The following is a 21,634-nucleotide window of genomic DNA, read 5'->3' as shown; positions in this document are numbered from 1 at the left end:
CAAACCAAGGTGTCTCTTCTTTAGGTGTTTAATGTCATGCAGTATATCTGTTCCTTTAGAAAAGATATTTTCGTGAGACACCAGATGAACGTTTGGTAGTGTGGAAAGACTGTCGATAAGTTTCATGTTTATTTTCAACAGAGTTTGCAGGGGAATATCAGCTCGTGGTAGGAGAGTAGAATAAATGATTTTACTTTCCGGGAACATTGTGGATGCTTGGGTAATCAAAAAGGAAATATCAGAAATGAAGTCATCAATTGGTGTGGTTGGCGTGAGGTTATTTGTGCCGCTGTGGATCAATATGAGTTGCGGGTGTTCTAATTCTTGATTAATTTCATCCTGTAAAACTGTGCGTACATGGGTAATTGTGGGAGATCTATAAAAAGTAAACTCCTGTCCTGGAGGGAAAAGCTTTCTTTTGTCTAGAAACTTTCCATTAGAATCGCACAGAAAGATAGCTTTGTTGACCACAGCAGGAGGTGTTTTAACTGGAAGAACGTTGTTGTCGCGTGGTTTAGGTGAATTAATCTTTGGGTTTTGATCGATATCCTCTCGATTTGGTAGAGTATCAGATTCGTTCATTGAGTTTTGAAGGGGTAGAAACCTGTTCTTTGTGGGAATATTCGGAGTGATGATATTAGGTGCAGTAACTATTTCCTTCGACTGAGGTTTAGGAGTTTCGGATCTGTTTTCTACGGTGATGCCTGGTGTAATATCTTCAGATGATGTAAATGTTTCAGGCTGCTGGATAGCGTTTGAGTTTGCCATATGATTGTCATCAGTGGAGTTCTGCCAGAAAGCTGTCACTTGTTCTTTCAGAAAAGTAATTTCCGCTGTGAGTTTACTTTCTGATTCTTGTAGTGCTTGATTTGACTTTGTGATTTGCATTTGCTTTTTGTGAAGAGATTGATTTTCGTTCTGTAATGCGTTAATAACTTGTGATTGGTGTGTAATCAATTCTTGGAGTGAGTTAATTTGGAATGAAAGATCAGCGTGTAGATCATCAAAGGCTTGTTTTTGTAATTTGATTAGGTTATCTTGCTTGGCTATTTTGTCCTTAATATTATCGAGGTCCCCAGAAGTAATGATTTGGAATTGTGTGAATTCTGCTTCTAATTGACCAAGAGAGTCTCTCATCGACGCAATTGTTTTTAAGCGGGTCGGTGAAACTGTTAGATCTTCCGTGGGAGCTGTTACCATTTCAGTGGGTTGGTCATAACTGTTCTTTTTCTCTGTGTTTGATGAAGGAATATCGTCATCTCCGACAAACTGAATGAGATTGGTAAAAAATTTGTGGAGCGACGATCCAAATAGGGATGAATTGTCGAACTGGGTGGGGCGGGGCTGTTGATCATTTAATGTCTTGACGATATTTAGGAGTACGGGAAATTCAAATTCGCTCCACTCTTCAAATTTTTTCCCCTGTACTTGAATCCTCCCCGTCGTTAGATAGACTGTGATAGTGACTAGTTGTTCTTCACCGGTGGATGTTAGTCTGATTAAATGAATAATGATTTTGTCGCACTTCGAAGCTGAACTAGGGCTGTCTTGTTCTTCCCATGTCACCTTATATTCTGCAGCATTTCCGGTAAGCTCGTGATAGCGGTATTGGAACGCTGTGATCCATAGTAGAAGGCGATCTTCTGATGTTGAAAATGCAAGACATTTTGCAGAGGGCCTGTATATTGAAAGATCGGTCGTTTCAAAAGGTGCATTCTTTGATTTCGTAGTCGGGAGATGGAATTTGTCCACCAGGTATCTGTTTAAATCCTTGCTTGGTTGCGTAACTTGCACATGTTGCGATTTGGTTTCGCTTTTTCCATCAGTCTCCACAATCGTTTCTTCCTCAAAGTCACGACATTCTTTTTCTTGTGCCATTAGTTAAACAAGTAGCGTTAACTCATTTACCAGGATATCAGAAAAAAGCAAAAATATTAGTTTTTGCCTCTCATGACGGATAACATGTGTTTACTCACTCACGTCACGTCAGGAGCAAATCCCCGGGGTATGCCCAGTGTCTATAGCTATCCTCGTCCTGCAGTAACCTACCTTTTCCCGTCAGCAGGACTGAGGTAAACAAGGGTACATTAATCATTAAGAACCTAAGCCCTACTGACAACGGTTTGTACGAATGTGTAGCAACAAACATCATTGGAACAAAGAAGGCCAGGACGAATGTGGCAGTACAATGCAGCTCAGCTGCAGGTTTGTCTTAGGCAACAAGGCAGTAGGGGTGGGTCCAGGATTTTTCAAAGGTAGGGTGCACCACTAAGAAATGGCGTAACTGACTGGTGACGTAAACCAGGAGCCTATTACAAGGAGTTTTCAGTGCCAAACTACTTGAACACCAATAAACCACATTATTTATTATTATTATTATTATTATTTTTATTTTTATTTTTTTGTAGAATACTAGTTGTATTATGTGCGCACCCTCTGCACCCTCCCCCTAGATCCGCCCATGCAAGGTCTGCACAGACATAAATGGAACATTTAGTGACATGTAATATAATCCTTAAAAGAGACCATGGTTACAGATTATAGATACTGAAGGACTATTAAGGTTCGTATATCCAGTTCAAGACATTATATATCCTAGGACATTATCACAACATCACTAAGACTTCTTTAGTTAAATTTGTATAGGACTGACAGTGATGGTCTTTCATATTGTTATAAAAAGAGTGTCATTGTTATAGGTTGACCTGTGAGTGGCAGGCAGCTGGTTCTTAAAGGGAAAAGGAGGGGGGAGCCTTCACTAGATTTAAATTTGAAATACTAAAAATTTCCTCGCCAGAAGATAAGGTGTCACTTGATATCCAGTCTCTTGTCACTTGGATGCCGTTACACTTGGCAAGGAAATGATCTGTTGAAGAGTTTTTAAACAGTTCTAGTCATATTCTTGGCCATAACAGCGTTCTTTTGCCAAATAAAAGAAGTAGATTTTTTTCCTCCTAGGTTTGCACGACTCCGTTATTGTGGGAAGCAACAATAATTACTTAACCTCGTTCAACAAATGGCTGGCACCTGTGGCAAAAAGCGTAAATTCTCTCTGGAATCGCTGTTGGCGTGCATCCGTGGACGGCTGGGCTGTAAGTACATTTCACTCCCAATGTGACGGCAAGAGCCCGACTGTGACAATAATTTAGGGTCGGGAGGTATATTTTTGGAGGATACACAAGTATTTCATTGGGTAACTGAGCATTGTAAGGGGCGGTTACCTTACCATTGCAGTTACTTGCATGGATATGTTCGGCTAAAGGTGCAGCTTGGTAGCTTTGTACTGAGAAATGTGGAGTCAGTTTGACCTTGCATGGTTAAGCAGTAGCCGATAAAGGATTCAGGTTGGCGGATCTAGATTCGAACACGCACCCCCTCACCCCTCCAAAACCGAGGACCTCCCTCCTAGACTCACAAGGAATTAGCAAATGTGGCAGAAAAACAACAAGTCAGATCATGATTTTAACAGATTTGCTCTAAACAAGCTACAAAAGGAAATATCTAATTACCCAACGTTTTATATATTATTTTTCAAATATATTTTTTCTCGAATCTATTGCTTTGTAATTGCGAATTTTTGCTTTTAGACAGCTCCCATAGACGGAAACCTTGGCTCCCGTGAGCGTACAGTCTGTTTCAGGACCCCGATTGTTAATCTCCCGTTCAAAAATTGGCTGCTTGCGGGAGGTTTTATAGTAAGCAATAAAATGAAACACTGCGTGATAAACACAAAATATACACATTCTCATGGTTATTTTATCAATAATTTATAAAGCACTTAGTATCTGTAAATTTTTTTCCACTAATTGTATATTAATAGGCGACCCAGTGATTTGCATTTTTTCGTTTTAATTGGATGTGTTTGGAGTTATTCTTGTCGAGGGTATAGATGTAAGCAGGGTAATATGATTGATAATGAGTTGATTTCAATTCAGGGGGTAATCGGCCGTGTATTTCAAATTGGGCGAACGCGTATTTTTTGTTTATTTACATTGCTAATGTACGGATATATGTTTGGAGAAGAACTAAAAAAATGCCTGAGTTCCAGATAGGAATTAAACTCTCGACACACTTCATGATTTTTTTTTTTTTTATGTGTCTTGTGTTCATTTTGCCTGCGTCGCAGACGCTCTAATTTACCTTCTGTATCAGAAAAAATATCCCAAATGTCACTTTTATTCCATGTCTATTTTCTTGTAGGTTCTGGCTCTGGGTATCGGTACGACTCAAATGCCTTTTTATTCTCACTTGTAAACAAGCCAGGATGGGCACCCGTCAAGCTGCCTCAGACAGAAGGGAAATATAGCTCCAGAAGGCAATATTCCATATACAATAACCCATCATATGGGCCTACATTCGGAGGAGGAAGTGACATTTACATATCAAACTACGCGTCATCCAATCGCAATTCAGGTAGCAACCTTGGCCATACTTACAGCCCACCGAGCGGGTAGAGCTACCACAGCACCTTCGCCAAAACATTCCTGGCAGGAACATACAATTTCACACCAGACGAAATAGAAACGTTTTACGAAACAACTTAAATAATTATAATGAGCTACAACCGGTTTTTATGTTTAAGTAATGAGCTTTTTGTTTTCTTTTGGTCCTTTTGCATTTATGAGAACTAAAAGTAACTAAAAAATGTCCAAAATCGATTGTCGCAGTAAGCTTATCAGTCAAAAAACTCTTAGCAGCTGTATGAAAAGAGGCTACGAAATGTAACAGAACATAATACATGGTTACATTATATAGCAATTATTCACCGAAGTGGAGGTGGCTAGTCGTGGTTATTACCGAACTGCGAAATCCACGACTAGCCACCGACACTGAGGTGAATAATTGTTTTAGTATATACTAAAACAGTGAGATAATTGAGCGCAAAAATGATGATTCTTAACTCAAATACTGTTGCCAACGATTACAATTTTGGCGCGTAATGACCGGGCGGCCGCGGCCGTCGCTTTTCTCTTGCCGACAATTAAAACTTTTGAAGGCATTTGTTTAGCTCTTGCGGGGAAATTTCTTCAAAAGGAGTTGTGAATTCTTTTTTTATTTAAAATCATTGTACAAAAAAAGATTATTAAATTTAGTTTTAAGCTTATTTAGGAACAACTCAACTAAATGAAGCATAGCAAGACTTAAACTTAATTTGCATTTGTAAACAAAAAACTTTTTCACCGGTTTTATCGAAAAATTCGTGTCAAAAAGACAAAGCTTTACCTGTTAAATCTTCCAATCCGAACTTCGTCACCTTCTTCGTGTATTTCGGAAACAGCTTGCTTGATTAGTTGTGAAATTTCTTTGTTTGTTTACGGCAGCAAACCGGGAAGGCAACTTACGCGAGTTTGGCGTCGCTCGCTCGGAGGAACTAGAGGTGAATCAGTGAATAGTGCAGGATATTCACTGATCGAGTAGCCAATCAGAGCGCGCGAAAAACACTATCCACTGTTTTAGTATATACTAAATGGAACTATTCGGTTGTTTGTTATGTGTTAGGCTGGAATACAAGCCGCTGTTCGGGAAAAGAGCCCGCGCTCCTCCCCCGCCCGAACAGGGGAGGACCCGGAGAGGGGCGGAAATCGCGCTTCGGTAATATGTATGCATTAGACTGCGGAACAACCCCATTAATTATTGCGTAGGTCAGGAACACTCGAGGCCGTTCAAAGGAAAGTTCTGAACCACTCGCTTGAAGGGAGAGTGAGGCTCGAGCGAAAGTCTCGCCCAAGCCCTTCTGCTTAATTAGCTATGTAGCCCTTTTTCTCCACTTCGATTGATTAACGGATTTTTCAGAGATTTCTTTGGATTCTGATTAACGCTTAGTTTATGGGTTTTTTGTGGTACTTAATAAATTTCCACTCAAAAGTTTATTACCTTTTTTATCTTTATTCCATCGTTTCTCCCAGACAATAAGAATTGGACTTTACATCAGCTCAAGCAATTTTAAGTTCAGGAATTCTTTTATTAAGTCACCCGTCAAAAGTGTTTCCCTTGATGCGCTCGAATGAGTTTTTATCACGTGAGATGTACTTCAAACATCGCAAAAAAAATGATTAGAACGGTCACTGGATCAATAAATTAATGGTTGTGACTAAAAACCATTATTTGGTCTATTTAATTGTGCGATTCTAACATGGATGTAGTATTTGAACTTTTGTGTCTTGTAATTTTTTTAGACCAAAGTGCACTCCACTCATTCTAGGGAAGACAGTGTTGTCACGAGACGTGTTGCCTCAACCTCTAACGGGAAACAATAGCCCAGTCCTTTGAAGTTTGCCGGTTTTCCCAACCAGTGCCCTCTACTAACTATGCACAGAAACAGCACTTTTTTTGTGACACTTAGGACTGCCGGTCATTTAGTGTTTTGTAAACCTTGACCGGCAGTCGAACTGAAAAAGGTCTAAGTGTCACAAAACAGGGTTTCGTCTTCTGAGCCCAGCGTAAACCAAACGCTAGACTTGAGATCTATAAAGCATTTCAGGATCGCTTGACTTTTCTTAATGAACATGATATGATAGTTTAGATTAGCTGGAATTTTTCGATTTTGTGAAATTTACTGAGAATATAGGAATGCCGGTCATTTAGGGTTTTTTCAAGACCTTGACCGGTTACCGGCCATAGCCACAGCGATCAAAAGAAGCCTACCTACATCAGCACGTCAGCGGCATTGCCACTGACTTCCACATGCCAATTTTATAGCGTGGTTTTTAGTTCGGCAAAATAGTATTGTTGGCCGGGTGAAGGTGCACTTCTCTGGAGTCTCAGAAAACGTTGGTTTACATGCAACAAACTTGACAGGTTAAAAAATTGACCACAGAATGGAGTATTTCTAAAAAGAATAGTCTATCATTCACTCTTCAGTCCTCGTATCTCGTAAGGGAGGAGCCCGGGGGGGGGGGGGGGGGATTAAGGAATTTTGGGGTGGGCATGTGCCGCTGGGACCCTGGACCCTTAGCCGATACCAGAGTTAATTCAGCTGAATCTTGCTACCCTATACTAGATTAAATTCCCCAATTTCCCCCTATCCTAGAGTAGCTGATTTCCAGAAACTATTGCGGTTATTAGCACAATCCAGCCAAAACAAAACCGATTTGATTTTTTATATTTTTGAGTGGCAATTCCCGGTTTCCCTAGTCTAGACTAAAATTTTCAACCAATTGATCAGTTTCCTGGAAAATGATACCCTATTCTAGACCCAAACTTTCTGGTTTATATACCCTATCGCAGAGTATACTGCTTGGAAACCATACCCTTCATAGCGGCACACCTATATAGCCCATATATGGCAGTACTTTTGAGCGTCAAATCGAAAACTTGAAGCAAGTTTGATGTATTTTAATGTGATATGACAAGCACAAACTGAAAGCGCTCCATCCTTCTACATCAGACATAAAGAGTGATTTTAGGCAACTGCTTTGTCTCTTCGAGCGCAGCAATGAAAGCTATTAAATTCTGGCCTGAGTTTTTAAATAAAGGGTACAAGCTAATGGCAACTTTCCACCGACCATACGAAAACGAAGACCGATTGCGAAACATCTAGTATGTGATTTTTTTGCGTTCGTGATCGAAGAAACAAAGCACTCGTCACAAGATGACGACTGGTCGTAATCATCACAAATATAAGATCGGCGAATAGTCAGTTACCTGATGTGTGTGTGTGGTTTCTTTGTTTGTTTCGTTTTGTTTGTTTTTTAATTGTATTGTTGTTTATTTATTGGTTTTAGTTTTAGTTTTCTTTTTTCTTCTTTATGGTTAGAGAAAAAAAAAGCATTTTTGAGGTGAAAATCCGATAGGTGCCTCTTCCTAGATTATCCTAAATTCTCATTTTTTCAGGCTCTTGGTTGGAATCGTGTATACTGACATAGCTGTGCACCTTTCATAATCACTGAGGAGTTAATATAACAATCATTACCAACCAAGTAATAAACCGAGGCACCTGAATAAGCAAGAAGAAAACACAAAGTCTCTAATTACTTTCATTTACAAGTTAAAGATAGCCTACTCATTTAATTGAAATGAGGTGATCAAGTAAAAAAATTTTAGATACTTTAAAGGAACAAAGAATATAATCTCAAAATCACTGCGCTATAGAGAAGAATTTGCACATTTAGGTCGAAACATTTTTTTACGTTTTACGTAAATAGGTCAATAATAATATATTTACTAAAAGAGAAGCGGCTATTTTAAATATTAAGTAATTATCTTACTGGGCATGCAAGACAATTTTTTTCAATTATTAGTTTTTTTCTTTTTCTCTAGGACAACAAATAGCAACTTATGTCCACAAATTATATCACGGATTGTATTTTAACAAAGTTCTATTTTCATTGAAAAAATATAGATGTCCGTGGCTGCACAGACTTCCTCGCCAAAGCTTGGATAAACAGGTATTAATAATTTCAGAACAGATAACCATAAATTATTAGAAAGGGTCCATATTCTAATTCAAGCGCGTTTTTTTCTGTATTTTGGAATCCTCATTACTTGGAAACTTATCGTTGCTACGGGTTAATTTTAGACTGCAATTAACTAACTTCTCCTTCTCTCTCTCGTTTTACAGGAGAGCTTTAAGGGTTTACGTTATTACCCTCTACTAAAGTTTTAGAATGTGTACCAATTGCTTAAAGAGGTCCTTAAAATACGGTACCTATGCAAAATTAAAATTGCACTAAACGGTAAAATAACTACCCAAACGTTGAAAGAAGGAGTGAATAAGAATTCATGAATTCGCTACCCTTTGCTTAAGCCGAAGCCTGAGAAAGGTTATTAGGGACCTTAAGCAACGATGACGATGACGACGACGGCAGTGAAAACGTCGCTAAAAAAATGAATTTGCGTTCTTTCAAACTTTATCGCGTCTATTTGGACCCTCTCAATACTCAAATGCAGGAGACTTTTCGTGGAGTTGAATTCGTTAAGAATTTATTCAAGTTCAAAAAGAGGAAGGAAATTCGTAGTCGTATGTCCACGTCCTCCATAAAACGTCAAATAAGGAGGTTTCACGTCGTAGTCGTGCAGTGGACGTCAAAGAAATGTACTAAAAAGCGTGATGCACGTCAGAGCTGTTGTTTTGATCATTAAACTTATTGTTTTTTTAAGTTGTCGTCGTCGGCTTCGTAGTTGCTAAAGCTCCCTATTTCCTTTCAGGCGCGTGGGGCCTCACCGTATCTGTTATTATCTGGGTTCATAAAGGGAGTGAAAAACCAATGGTTAACAGAGATTCTTATTCAGACTGAAATAGACTACAAAATTAAAAAGCGTATCATCCATCTTGATGAAAATTATTTCTGGAATCATGAAAAAAAAAAAAAAACAGAAATCAATCAGTTAATATAAATACTCAATTTTCTCCGCTTTTCACCCGCTGTTGAGCACGTTTTACTGCAACACGAAATTGCAAAAAGGTAAAAGGTCAATTAGGGACAGACCATAATTATAGAAAACTGGCATGAATTTTTTTTGTTAGCATTTCCTTTGTATGAATTTTTTAGGCTAGTGCATGAATATTTTTGGCGTTACTTGGCGTGCATGGATTTTTTTCATTTAGGGCGGTTTCCTTTACACGAATATTTTCTCCTTTTCATACTTCACCTTCCCCCTCCCCCATAACGTAATTTTTTTTATAACTGTCCGTGCCGTCCCTTGTGACACTGCTTATAAAGCCTTGTTTTAACGTCAATCGTGATGACATGTTTGTCTAGGCGAAATTTTTAAGGATCAAGTTTTACTGGCAAGTTTCCCACTTTCCTCCGTCTTCATATACATGGGACGATTGGCAAGCTGCAGAAATGAAATCCTCGAACTCCTCAGAATCTCGTCGACTCCTTGATTTTGTTCCGTCACTTAGACCATCGTTCCTTTCTGTTGTATTAGTTTTTGTCTGCGGATGTCTCTGGGTGAAGAATGAAACAACGAACGAACGACTGTTCGCGCTGGAATCTCGCGTTAACCTTTTCCCCTGCGTTCAGAGTGTCTCGGCTGAAAATACTGACAAGATGTCTCTTTTACCGACAAAAGGCATAGCAAGAGATCTTTATAAGAAGGTTCAGACATATATTTCAGAAAGGATTGGTTATACTCCAGGTAAAATCATCGTTTCAGATATTTTTTAGATGTAGATAGATGTTTAGAACTGAGTTTATCCTCTTTTGATTTAGGCATATAATCTTTCACAGTACCTGTGTACGGGATCTTTGGATATTTCATGACAGAATTGAATTTGCACTTCAACTAACACTGTATGAACCCTTTTGAAATACTCTCACTCTTTTGTAATACTATTACTTTTGTATATTCACTTAGCCACCTATACTGGTAAAACAGTAAAGAAATTTATGGTGTAAATGATGTTGAATCATGGCTTAAGCGGCGAACTACTTGCTCACGTACAAGATATGTTGTCGATACGGCCAGTCCAAATAAAGCTTCATTAAACAAAAAATTATCGCTTACATATTCGACCATTTAGGATGGTAGAGGAAGCTGCCTAAGCATTTAGGGTGTGCGTTCAGAGTGTGCATAACAGTTTTCCGCAACTAGGCTTGTTTAAGTCCTTTAAGGTTGAGCACGGATGGCGTTACAAAAGGCAATAAATGCAAAGCATTTTTTTTCTACGTTTATCTGTTTGTTGTAGAGCTTATTTCTTCAAGGAAAAGAACATTTTTTAGCTCTATGTGAATAAAGTTGTTACGGTAGCGTAAAATTTGAGAATTTTTTTCTTAAACGGCTTTAGAGGAGTTCGGTTAAGGAGTCTTAGGGGTAGCCGATTGGGTGGCAAGATAAAATGTGCGTTTATTGAAGTGTCTCAGTTGGTTTGAACCCCGTGGGGGGGCGGGGGGGGGGGGGGGGTGTGCTCCCTATGATGGCCTAGACGGAGCGGCTTCGTTTCCCCAAAAGGAATATCTTTTTTAGGCTTAAGGTATATGAAAGGGTAAGGAATTTCATTTGTGGAAGTATGAAGTGTAGGGAAATCTGTCATTTGGTCTGTGAAAGGGCCCAAAGGGGCTAACAGATGAATTTTTGGCTTTATAAAGTCGAAAAACGTTCTATTTTTCTGATTGATTCCTATTTAAAAGACAGTGCATTTACAGCAGTTAAAAGATATGCAAAGTTCTAAACAAGGTTTGTGAAAGGCGTGCCATTTGTCAATGGAAGGTAGTATTCAAAAGGGGTACCTTTTTCAAGGCAAAAAGAGGTATAGGGGTTGAACCTCGAGGTGGAGCCTCCCCGTATAAACATTTGTTGAGCACCCCCCTCCCCGGGGGTTTGAGATGTGTGCTTTTATCAAGAATGAGCTTGGCTTTCCCTTGGAAGCAGAAAGGGAAGAAGATTGGGGACAAATTAAAAAGTTGGTTCCAAATGTGTTAATAACCTTTTTGTGGAACGCAATCTCTGAAAAGCTTAATTTTGTGGTAGAAATGTCAACCTTATCGTTCATTTGTTTTCTCCCTTATTTATTTTAGATATTACTGAATAAGTATGAATATTCATAAAATTTCTTAATTTTGCTTAACTGCAGCCAGCCCGTTGCCAAAAAAGGCATCAGCAACCATCCGGCTAAGAAGACGAAGACGTCTTTTAAATGACTCTTCAACTAGTGTCACCATAAATGACGTGCGAAAAGAAATCACAAAACAGTTTGAACAACTTATGCCCACGAAGTACTGTAAGTCAAGTGAGAAGGTATGTCCTGCAGGTCCCCCCGGATATCCTGGTCCCATTGGAGTGAGGGGACCACGTGGCAGGAGGGGACCAAAAGGAAAGAAAGGTCCTCAAGGTCCCATTGGACCTCCTGGAAAATCCGGAAAAACAGGAATAACGGGTCCCGCAGGACCGAAAGGAGAAAAGGGAGATAAAGGAGACCATGGGCCAAAAGGCATGCCGGGACCACCTGGAAGGCCTGGAAAATCGATATCTGCTCCACAAGTGACGTTGTCGCCAGTAGAGCAGACACGAGATGAGGGAGGAAATACAGCATTTTATTGCACGGTTGCAGGAAACCCTTCCCCAGTCGTGGAATGGCAATTTAAGGGCACAAAGCTTCTGTCAGGTGCAAAGTATCTGATTAAAGAAGGAGAGTTGATAGTTAGAAATCTGAATTACAGCGATGCTGGACCGTACACATGTGCTGCCAGGAACATTCTTGGATCGTCTGAGGCCACTAGCAACTTGACTGTTCGAGGTAAGAGGACCATTTAACTTAGAGTTTTGTTATATCTGGCTGCTTGATTTTGTAGGCCTTTTTGTGCTCCCAAGAATGCGAGAATATGAGGTTTGAATATAAACTGATGGCACCGTTAATTGTTTAATCATGTACTTTTCTCTCTTCTTTCATTTTTTCTTATTTCTTAACCAGTGTATAACGCCAAACTTTAAATTTACTCACTAATACAACAACAACAACAACATCAGCTTTATTTGCATCACTATAATTATTTATTTACAGTATTGCAAAAGGTTTAACATAAAGTTACAGTTTATAACAATGATAATGCAATGCAATGATTACTACAGTCAATCAAGTGTAATCAGCATGATTCCATAATTAATCATAACTATAACAAAATTGTCAAATCTGATTGGCTATCAACTGCCCTGATTTCAGCCTTAATTGGACAGTTTAATAGGACAGTACGCGTCATGCCTAATTAATTGGACAGTACACGCCATCACACGCGCGCTTAAATGGCTTTTTTTTTTTCACTGCTAGCACTGAAAACAAACTTTCGAATTTCTTGTGTTTTGATTTAAAAAATAGCCTATTATATCACAAATTTTGTTAAAGTTATGATTAATTGGTAACAGAACTTCGTGTCGTCCAATTCGGTCTGTAATCATACTCGTGATTAAACAAATCAGACTCCCGCTACGCGGTCGTCCGATTTTGTTTATCGCTCGTATGATTACAGGCCGAACTGGACTTCACTCAGTCCTGTTACCATTACTTATTACATCCACTTTGAAATCACTGGCTATTCGTGCAATCTGATTGCCTCTCAGCGGTGTGATTTATTCCTAAATCGCACCATTTTTTGCTCTAAATCGCATCTGTTCCAAATCGCGTCATTCATGTTCTAAATCGCATCATTTCTGTTTTAAATCGTACCATTTTTGGTCTATATCGCATCATTTCTGTTTGGAATACAAAATGAGATGTAAAAGCCTTCTTCTTTCGGCTTTTTAACAAACCGGCTACTTGATCAATAAAATATTAGTAATGACTAAATTCTGCGATTTCAAAATGGAAGTAATAAAGTGGTAATTGAACTTCGTGTCGTGCAATTTTGGTCTGAAATCATACTTGTGATTTCGAATCGAACTCGCGCTGCGCGCTCGTTCGATTTTGAAATCCCACGTATGATTTCAGACCAAATTGCACTCCACTTGGTTCAATTGCCATTATAAATTAGTGCGTAAATCATTACATAATGAGACAAATGATCAAGTACTATAGATTTCGCTCATTAACACTAGGCTAGTAGTCACGAGAGTAGTTCGACGTTTAATCTGAGCCATACAAACATAAAGGCAATAAATAATGTTTAAGATATTAACACATGACAGGAACATTTGGACCTTACATGAACGCGAAGGCACACAACACCATCCTTCTCCTCCTCTGCTTTTAGCTCAGACCACCCGGAGAGGTTACTTAGGTTAATTTTTGCTGGATATGTGCCGCTGGTCTCTCAGAACTCCTACCCCATTATATTCTATGCATGCTGCTCGATCATGTATTGGCTCTATTTCAGGTCTTCCAATCTTCACAAAAGTTCCACCTTCACTTGCCACACCAGTTCAAGGCGCTACGTTTCAAGTAACATGTCAAACTGACGGATATCCTAGCCCCGCGGTAACCTGGACTAGAGCAGCAATGCCTTTACCTGCTGGAAAGACTACTATAAACCAAGGCATACTTACCATTAACAACTTGAGTCCTGCCGACAATGGTTTTTACGACTGCGTAGCTACTAACATTATGGGAACAAAGAAGAAAAGACTCAATCTAGCAGTACAAGTGCGTTCAGGTTTGTATTCAAGGCACCGTCTCACTCTGTATATACCTGATTCAATAAAAGGTTGCTTTGGAAATTGGGCACTGGGCATTTGGGTGTACGGAACTCCCTGCAATGAATTGCTTGAGTGTCCACCAAACAATAGCTTTCCAGTGCGCAATTATACAATGCCCAAAGCAAGAATCAGGTGCCCTTAGATTAAACGTTCGTTTCGGTAATGCAAATCGTCTTATCAAGCTTGCGATCTTGGTTAAACACCAGATAAGAGTGTTCATTATGAAGGACAGTTTTTGGAAAGTCTAAATTTGCCACTGCGGGAACTATACAGCTATAAAGAAATATATCGCAGGGTGATCTTTTTTTGTTGTTTCTTTGTTTACATTTGTTTGTTTAGTTTTCAGGCATTCAAAAACCATCTAATCACTGCTAAAGCCAGACGAGAGCTACTATCATTGCGAGTGTATGTTGCGCTTACAGAAATTTGCAACTAAAGACAATTATGCGTGTTTACTAGAGTTTCAATGATCTTAAATGCTTGAACTTCCTTAATAGCGCGCGAATCACGTACATGTATGCATAAATGCTTTCTTTAGTCACTTGCAATGGTACTCTTTTTCTCAATAAATTCAGTTGTTGTAACATTTTAAAAACTTTTTACCTTGTCATTTTATGGACGTTGACTTTTAATACTTAGGTTTTGAAAGTTCAGTCATTGTGGGAAACAACAGAAATCACTTGACCTTGTTAAGAAACTGGCTAGCACCTGTGGCAAAGAGCGTGAATTCTTTCTGGAAGCGCTGTTGGCGTGCATCCGTGGACGGCTGGGCTGCAAGTACATTTCACTCCCGATGTGACAGCAAGGGCCCGACCGTGACAATAATAAGGGTCGGGAGATATATTTTCGGAGGATACACAAGTGTTTCATGGGGTAAGTGAGCATTGTAAGCCATGGCAGTGGCATTTATACCTTTGGCGTAATTGGCATTCATATGTTCAGCTAAAAGTGCAGCTTGGTACTTAGCAATATGGAATCATGTGACTCTACCTTTCAAAAGATGGTTAAGCAGTGGCGTACAAAGGTTTTAGGTTAATAACTCTAGATGTGGGCCCATATCCCCTCGTTCCTTAAGGAGCGAGGACCGCACCTCCTTCACTCACATGGTGTGAATGAACGCCCCACCCCTTTTCTAGAGTTCTGGTGCTGCAGATGGTAAGTGATGCATTTCTAGCTTGGCAAAACGTGCCCAAATTCCAGGCCAATACTACCGAATTATAATAATTTTGAGGTTCTAATTGAGGACCGGCCCTCCTACACTTACATGGTGTGTATGAGCGCCACCCCCCCTCCCCCCCCCCCCCCCCCCACCCTTCTTCTCAAGTTCTGGTTTTGCAGATGATAAGTGATGCATTTCTAGCCTGTCAAAACGTGCCTAAATTCCAGGCTACTACTATTATAATAATTTTGAGGTTATAAAATATCGATATTGTTCTGACTTTCTTGCCACCCTGCTATTTTCCATCCCTCAGTTTCCATATTGCAAAAGTAGCGACTAACGAACTTCACCACAGGTTTTTGGTGAAATTCGCGAATTTTGGCAAAGAAAAAACACGCTCTTTTGACATGTCCGCGTACGTGATACACCAAGACGAAGGTTCATTTCACCGATCAAACTTTCCTAATTTTGCCTAAGCGAAATGTCGCGAAGAGGATTCTTCTCTTCGGATTCGAACGAACTTAATAGATTGAAATAAGTGACAGAAATACATAATGTTTTATACCTTTTCAGGGATAAAGGCTCCTAAAACTCGTTATTGTCTGTTTCCTTTATTGTCTTCTTAATACAGTACCCTTAAAATCGAACGAAGAATTAATTTTCCAATAAAAGTGTATTGCAACATGCATCAGTTCATGTAAAAAAGAAGCTTCTAGCTTCGGCGAGTGGTAAAAAAGACAAAAACAGATAAATTTGGAGATTTGCTCCATAAAGTTATAAAAGAACATATCTTATTAATTACTAATTTTTTTCCCCGATCTATTGCTTGTAATTGCAAATCTTTTAAAATTAACATCTCCCACAGGCCGACACCTCAGCTTCGGTGAGCTTGCAGCCACATAAAACTCTCTCCTGAGCGGACGAACCACGCTTGCCATGAGTATAGCTGTATCTTTTACCAAAATACCTGCACGTAAATAATAATGCAATAAAATAATATTCATACTACTAATAATGATGATGATGATAATAATAATAATAATAATAATAATATAATAATAATGATAATAATAATATTGATAATGATAATGATAATAATAAAGAAGACATAGAAACTGATTTCGTTTTTGATAAATGACGAACGTTACTGAGAAACTCGATCGAATTTGTTTTATGAGAATAAGGTATTTACTGTGTTTAATTAATAATAATCATCATCATCGTCATCATTATGACAGGCACGAGGACAATGTCGCTAACTTATCTTAGAAAAGTTTTGTTTCATTTCTTTTAGCTTCTGATTATCCCAACCGGTATCAATACGACTCAAAAGCCTTCTTATTTTCGCTGGTAAACAAGCCAGGATGGGCGCCTGTCAAATTGTCTCAGTCAGGGCAATATAGTTCTAGCAAAGCTTCCATATACTTTGAATCATCCTACGGGCCTACATTCGGAGCAGGATTTGACATTAGCGTCTATAACTACGCGTCATCTAATAGCAATTCTTACAGCGACCTTGGCTATACTTACAGCCCACCGAGCGGGTACAGCTACACCAGCACCTTCGCACGAACATTTCTGGCAGGAGCTTACAAGTTCACACCAGACGAAGTTGAAACCTTTTACCAAACAACCTAATTAATATAATACGTGACACCGGCTTTGATATTTGAGCCGACCTTATTGTACAAGTAGACGCTTAAAGGTGAACGTATCTACAGCACTAAGCAAGCCCCTTATATCTAAATCAAAACACAATCATTAGAACGTATACTACATCATTTTACAAACAAACGAAAAATAGAATTGTCAAAAAGAGAAATGATTTTGATATCTACAACTGGTCCAACTGCGCTGATCTTTTTTCGCCTGGATACGAGTCTGGGGGCAGCTATGCTGTCATCTGTCAGAAAACAGTTACTTCCTTATCATGAGGGCAAAGAAATCTCTGCTTCCGAGTAAACAAAGTTGAAAAAAAAAACAAAACAAAAAAACAGTACGGTGATATTTTACTGAACCAGGCTGTCCTCACTGCTTTGTTGCCCAATGCGATACCACTAATATTAGTCATCAAAAATTAAGATTATTACTAATTGCTTAATGCGGCAACACTATCTCATATACAGGAAAAGACTGCTTGCAGTCACGTGACAATACCGATCACCTTCTAGCAGTGTAGTAATTAAAATTACCAGCGTTGGGTTACTACCTCATGTAAGCGCTACGTATAAAATCTGAGGTACATCAGTATCCTTTATGACAGACCTATTATATAAAATAATATTAAATAAAATATACCCCTATAGGAAATTTCTACTGATAATAAATAAATAAAAGATCACGTTTACGGGCTAGTATTAATTGTTAATGTACAGACAAGAATTAAAATTCAATAAAATCACTCATGTTTGTCATTAAAAGAGAGCTTCATTCTCTCAACGTTATCAATAATGAGGGTTAATGGTCACGTGGTCAAACTTGTTTCCTTTCCTGTAAACGTGATGTTTGATTTCAGCAGTAATTTAAAATATGGTATCTGTTGGAACTTTGACCACGTTTGAGTGCATCAGGAGGAAGGTTAACAAACGGCAGAGCAGCCCGGCTAATGCCAATCTAATGTAAGCTAATTTACTACACTTGTTTTTATGGGCTTAAGTAGAAAGGATCAGGTTTAACTTGCAACTTTCCCTCAAACTTGGAGTGACTGTGACAGAAAACAAGAATTGAATTAAATAAATTACTCGTGCTCGAATGTTTGCTACAAAAAGAGAAACTTTACTCTCTCCACGTTACCAAGAATGAAGAATAAAGCCAATGGTCACGTGGTCAACCTCTTACCTTTCCTGTAAACGTGATGTTTGATTTCTGCAATTATTTTAGAATAAGGAAACTGCTAGAACTTTGACCACGTTTTAGTGCAACAAGAAAAAAGTTACAGCTTACGTCAATCTAATGTAAGCCAACACTTTTGTTATTCTGGGCTAAATCAGACGCGGATCTGGTTTAACTTGCAACTTTCCCTCAAACTCCGGTCTTCGAGTGGCTGTGAAAGAAAACGATCGTAAAAGTACAAAAATGAAAACCGTAAACTCTTCAAAATCTCAACGAGTCCTTGAGTTTCTTCCGTCGATTAGACCATCGTTCCTTTCGGTGGTATTAGTTTTAGTTTGCGGATGTCTCTGGGTGAAAAATGAAGCAACAAACGAAAGACTGATTTCACTGGAATCTCGTATTTACTGTGTTCCTTGCACTAAGCGTGGCACGATTGATAATCTTGACAGGATGACTTTCTCACCGACAAAAGATATCGCAATGGACCTTTCAAAGAAGATGCAGACACAAGTTTCAGATGATGGGAACGGCTATACCTCAGGTAAAATATATTCTTTTACTCTTCTTACTTGGATGACCTTAAGTACATGGAGGATGTTTAGATCTGCTTTTTTACTCCCTCGGTTAAGACATAACCTTTCATGACGTGAGTTCGCGTTAACAACACGGGATGTTTTGCAATTCCAAAATAGTATCAGATTTTAACTTAGTCTGACTTAGACTGCATGAAACTGTTTTGTAATGCTCCCTAGATCTGTCAGTAATTAAGCCACTGCCACTGATAAAAAACCGAAGAGATCTACAGCGTAAATGAAGTTGAATTTATAAATAATGTGTTTACAACGGCAGAACAAGATTCCTTCACGCGCCAGATAGTCGATATCATTAGTATACAGCTTTTTAACGAGATTGTTTTTTTAGGATTTTTAGCTAGACGACATTAGATGAGGTTCCTTAAACATTTCTTTAAGCGGGGCCTGCATGTACTTCTGGTTTGAGGTTATTTAGGGTCTCGGAATTGAAAGGTATTGCGTGACCAATTTCAAGCAATAATGACCCAATTCTTGGCAATTCATTTTTAGATTGATCTGTTTGCTTTAGATTGAACTATTTTCGTTTCGCACTTTCTGGATAAATTTTCGAATAGTATAGACATTATAGATCAGTATAGACAAAAGGCGTGTATCAAGAGATTATTGATGGAGATATTTCCGTTTCTTTCAAAGGAATTCAGTCTAATTTGAAAAACCTTTCTTAACCCTTATGAGATTACAAGAGCGATTGAAAGTAGGTGTATTCAAGATCTCAGTAGCCTAGAAATTCGTGCGCAGGTCATAAGATTCGATTCTTGTTCTTTTGCAAGTTACCTTTATCAGAAATGTCAGCCGTATCATTCTTTCGTTCGTTCTCGATCTTGCTCATTTTTACAATTTATCAATGGATAATTAACAGGTATTATCTAATTTTACTTGACTGCAGTCAGCCCGTTGCCAATAAAGGCATCAGCAACCATGCAGGTAAGAAAGCGAAGAAACGTTTTGAACGACACTTCAACTGGCATCACCATACATGAACTGAGAAAAGAAATCAGCAAACAGTTTGAACAACTTATGCCCACCAAGTACTGTAAGTCAAGTGAGAAGGTATGTCCCACAGGTCCCCCTGGATGTCCTGGTCCCATTGGAGCGAGGGGACCACGTGGCAGGAGGGGACCAAAAGGCAAGAAAGGCCCTCAAGGTCTCATGGGACCTCCTGGAAAATCTGGAAAAACAGGAATAACTGGTCCCGCAGGGCCGAAAGGAGAAAAGGGAGATAAAGGAGACCCTGGGCCAAAAGGCATGTCGGGACCACCTGGAAGGCCTGGAAAATCGATATCTGCTCCACAAGTGATGTTGTCGCCAGCAGAGCAGACACGAGATGAGGGAAGAAATACGGCATTTTATTGCACTGTAGCGGGAAATCCTTCCTCAGTCGTGGAATGGCTATTTAAGGGTAGAAAGCTTCTGTCCGGTGCAAAGTATTTGATTAAAGAAGGAGAGTTGATCGTTAGAAATCTGAATTACAGCGATGCTGGGCCGTACACATGTGCTGCTAGGAACATTCTTGGATCGTCCGAGGCCACTGGTAACTTGTCTGTTCGAGGTGAGAGAAGGATTTCATTCTTGAGGTTTGTTGTATAATAGGCCGTCAAATTTTGTTTGTTATATTAGTATATGTTACATGTTCTTGCAAGGTAATAAGGTTGCGAGAATTGAACGCTGCGTAAACATCTCAAGAAAACTATACGATGCGAAGGCACACTGACAGAACATCATCTTCACCTGACCTTTATTTTGACACGCTTTCAGAATCCGGTTAAGGCTATAGTAGCCGTCAGACTACGACTTCTTGAAAAAACCCTTTGACAGATTTGCCAGCTAATAATTAATTGGTTTCATCGCCCCTTTTTTTCTGTTATGCAAAGGAAAATTTTTTGTACAAAGTTTCCCGGAAAAGAAAACACCTATTTTTTTCATTTTTCTCAGTTGTAATCCTGCGGTTCCCTGGAGGGTACTTTTTCTAATGTCCTGTACAGGGAGGCTCCTTCCGAAAGGGGTACCATTTTGAGGCTTCAGGTATATGAAAGGGTCCGGCGGTGTTTTACTAGTGGAAGTACATAATAGTGTAGGGAAATCTGTCATTTCGGTCTGTAAGAAGATCTAAAAGGGCTAGCGGAAGAATTGTATGGCTGTGAAAAAGTCGACAAATTTTTCTGCCTTTGTGATTTATTCATATTTTTAAGACAGTGCGTTGATCTCCCGTCATGCAAAGTTCTAAACTACGTATTTGAAAGTAGCTCCTTTTCTGTTGAAAATGACATATGGTGTTGGACCTCGGGGCGGAGCCGGCTCCAAGTACAAAATTGTGTTGAGTACCCTATTCCCCTCCCCTCCTTCCCGATGTCGTCCATGTAGTTTTAGTATGTAAACCTGATAATTATTTTTTCAGGTCTTCCAATATTCACAAAAGTTCCACCTTTACTTGCTGCACCGGTACAAGGCACCACATTCGAAGTAACCTGTCAAGCTGAAGGCTATCCCTGTCCCGTAGTAACCTGGACTAGAGCAGCAATGCCTTTACCTGGAAAAACGAAAATAAACCAAGGCACACTTACCATTAACAACTTGATTCCTGCTGACGACGGTTTATACGACTGTGTAGCTACTAACATTATTGGAACAAAGAAAACTAGGGTCAACGTGGCAGTGCAGCGTAGCTCAGCTGCAGGTTTGTCTTAGGCTGCAAGGTCGGCACAAACATAAATTAAACATTTAGTAACATAACCATCAGGCCCCAGTTGTTCAAAAACAGGTCACAGAGATCGCAAGACCAAGGGTTCCTGAATCCTGTTTAAGACTACTTTAATAGGCTTAGCTGACTCAGTCTACAGTGTATACTTAAGTGGAATGTAAAACATATAGGACCACCGTTAGTGATGGCAATTTATTTATTGTTAAAAAGCATTGTCGTTGTTTAAGAGTGAATATGCTTGTGTAGCAATTGTTTAAAGGGAGAGAAGGAGGGAAGCCTATA

At 39.2% G+C, this 21,634-nt stretch overlaps 2 protein-coding genes across 3 annotated transcripts in view; both read left to right on the top strand.

The window, feature by feature from the left end:
* LOC140945896 (uncharacterized) overlaps positions 1 to 17,820 on the top strand; it is a 28,080-nt gene extending 10,260 nt beyond the window's left edge. The window contains exons 1-5 of one of the 2 annotated variants that reach the window (XM_073394962.1): positions 9,683 to 10,083; positions 11,519 to 12,181; positions 13,752 to 14,027; positions 14,710 to 14,943; positions 16,524 to 17,819. In XM_073394962.1, the coding sequence (XP_073251063.1) occupies positions 9,789 to 10,083; positions 11,519 to 12,181; positions 13,752 to 14,027; positions 14,710 to 14,943; positions 16,524 to 16,867 (1,812 nt within the window). In that variant the 5' untranslated portion in view covers positions 9,683 to 9,788 and the 3' untranslated portion in view covers positions 16,868 to 17,819. Of the gene's footprint in view, positions 1 to 9,682; positions 10,084 to 11,518; positions 12,182 to 13,751; positions 14,028 to 14,709; positions 14,944 to 16,523 lie in introns of those variants that run through there. The other variant, XM_073394961.1, reaches the window with a different exon arrangement.
* A 1,723-nt stretch (positions 17,821 to 19,543) lies between these two features.
* The window catches only part of LOC140945505 (uncharacterized), a 6,310-nt gene continuing 4,219 nt past the window's right edge, over positions 19,544 to 21,634 (top strand). Inside the window, exons 1-2 of the mRNA XM_073394523.1 lie at positions 19,544 to 20,203; positions 21,050 to 21,328. Of these exons, the coding sequence (XP_073250624.1) occupies positions 19,573 to 20,203; positions 21,050 to 21,328 (910 nt within the window). The 5' untranslated portion in view covers positions 19,544 to 19,572. The remainder of the gene's footprint in view (positions 20,204 to 21,049; positions 21,329 to 21,634) is intronic.

The sequence above is a fragment of the Porites lutea genome, chromosome 8, assembly GCF_958299795.1.
Source record: "Porites lutea chromosome 8, jaPorLute2.1, whole genome shotgun sequence".
Classification (NCBI taxonomy): domain Eukaryota; kingdom Metazoa; phylum Cnidaria; class Anthozoa; order Scleractinia; family Poritidae; genus Porites; species Porites lutea.
The sequence above is the reverse complement of the archived record's forward strand: the minus strand, read 5'-3'. Positions and strand labels throughout refer to the sequence as shown.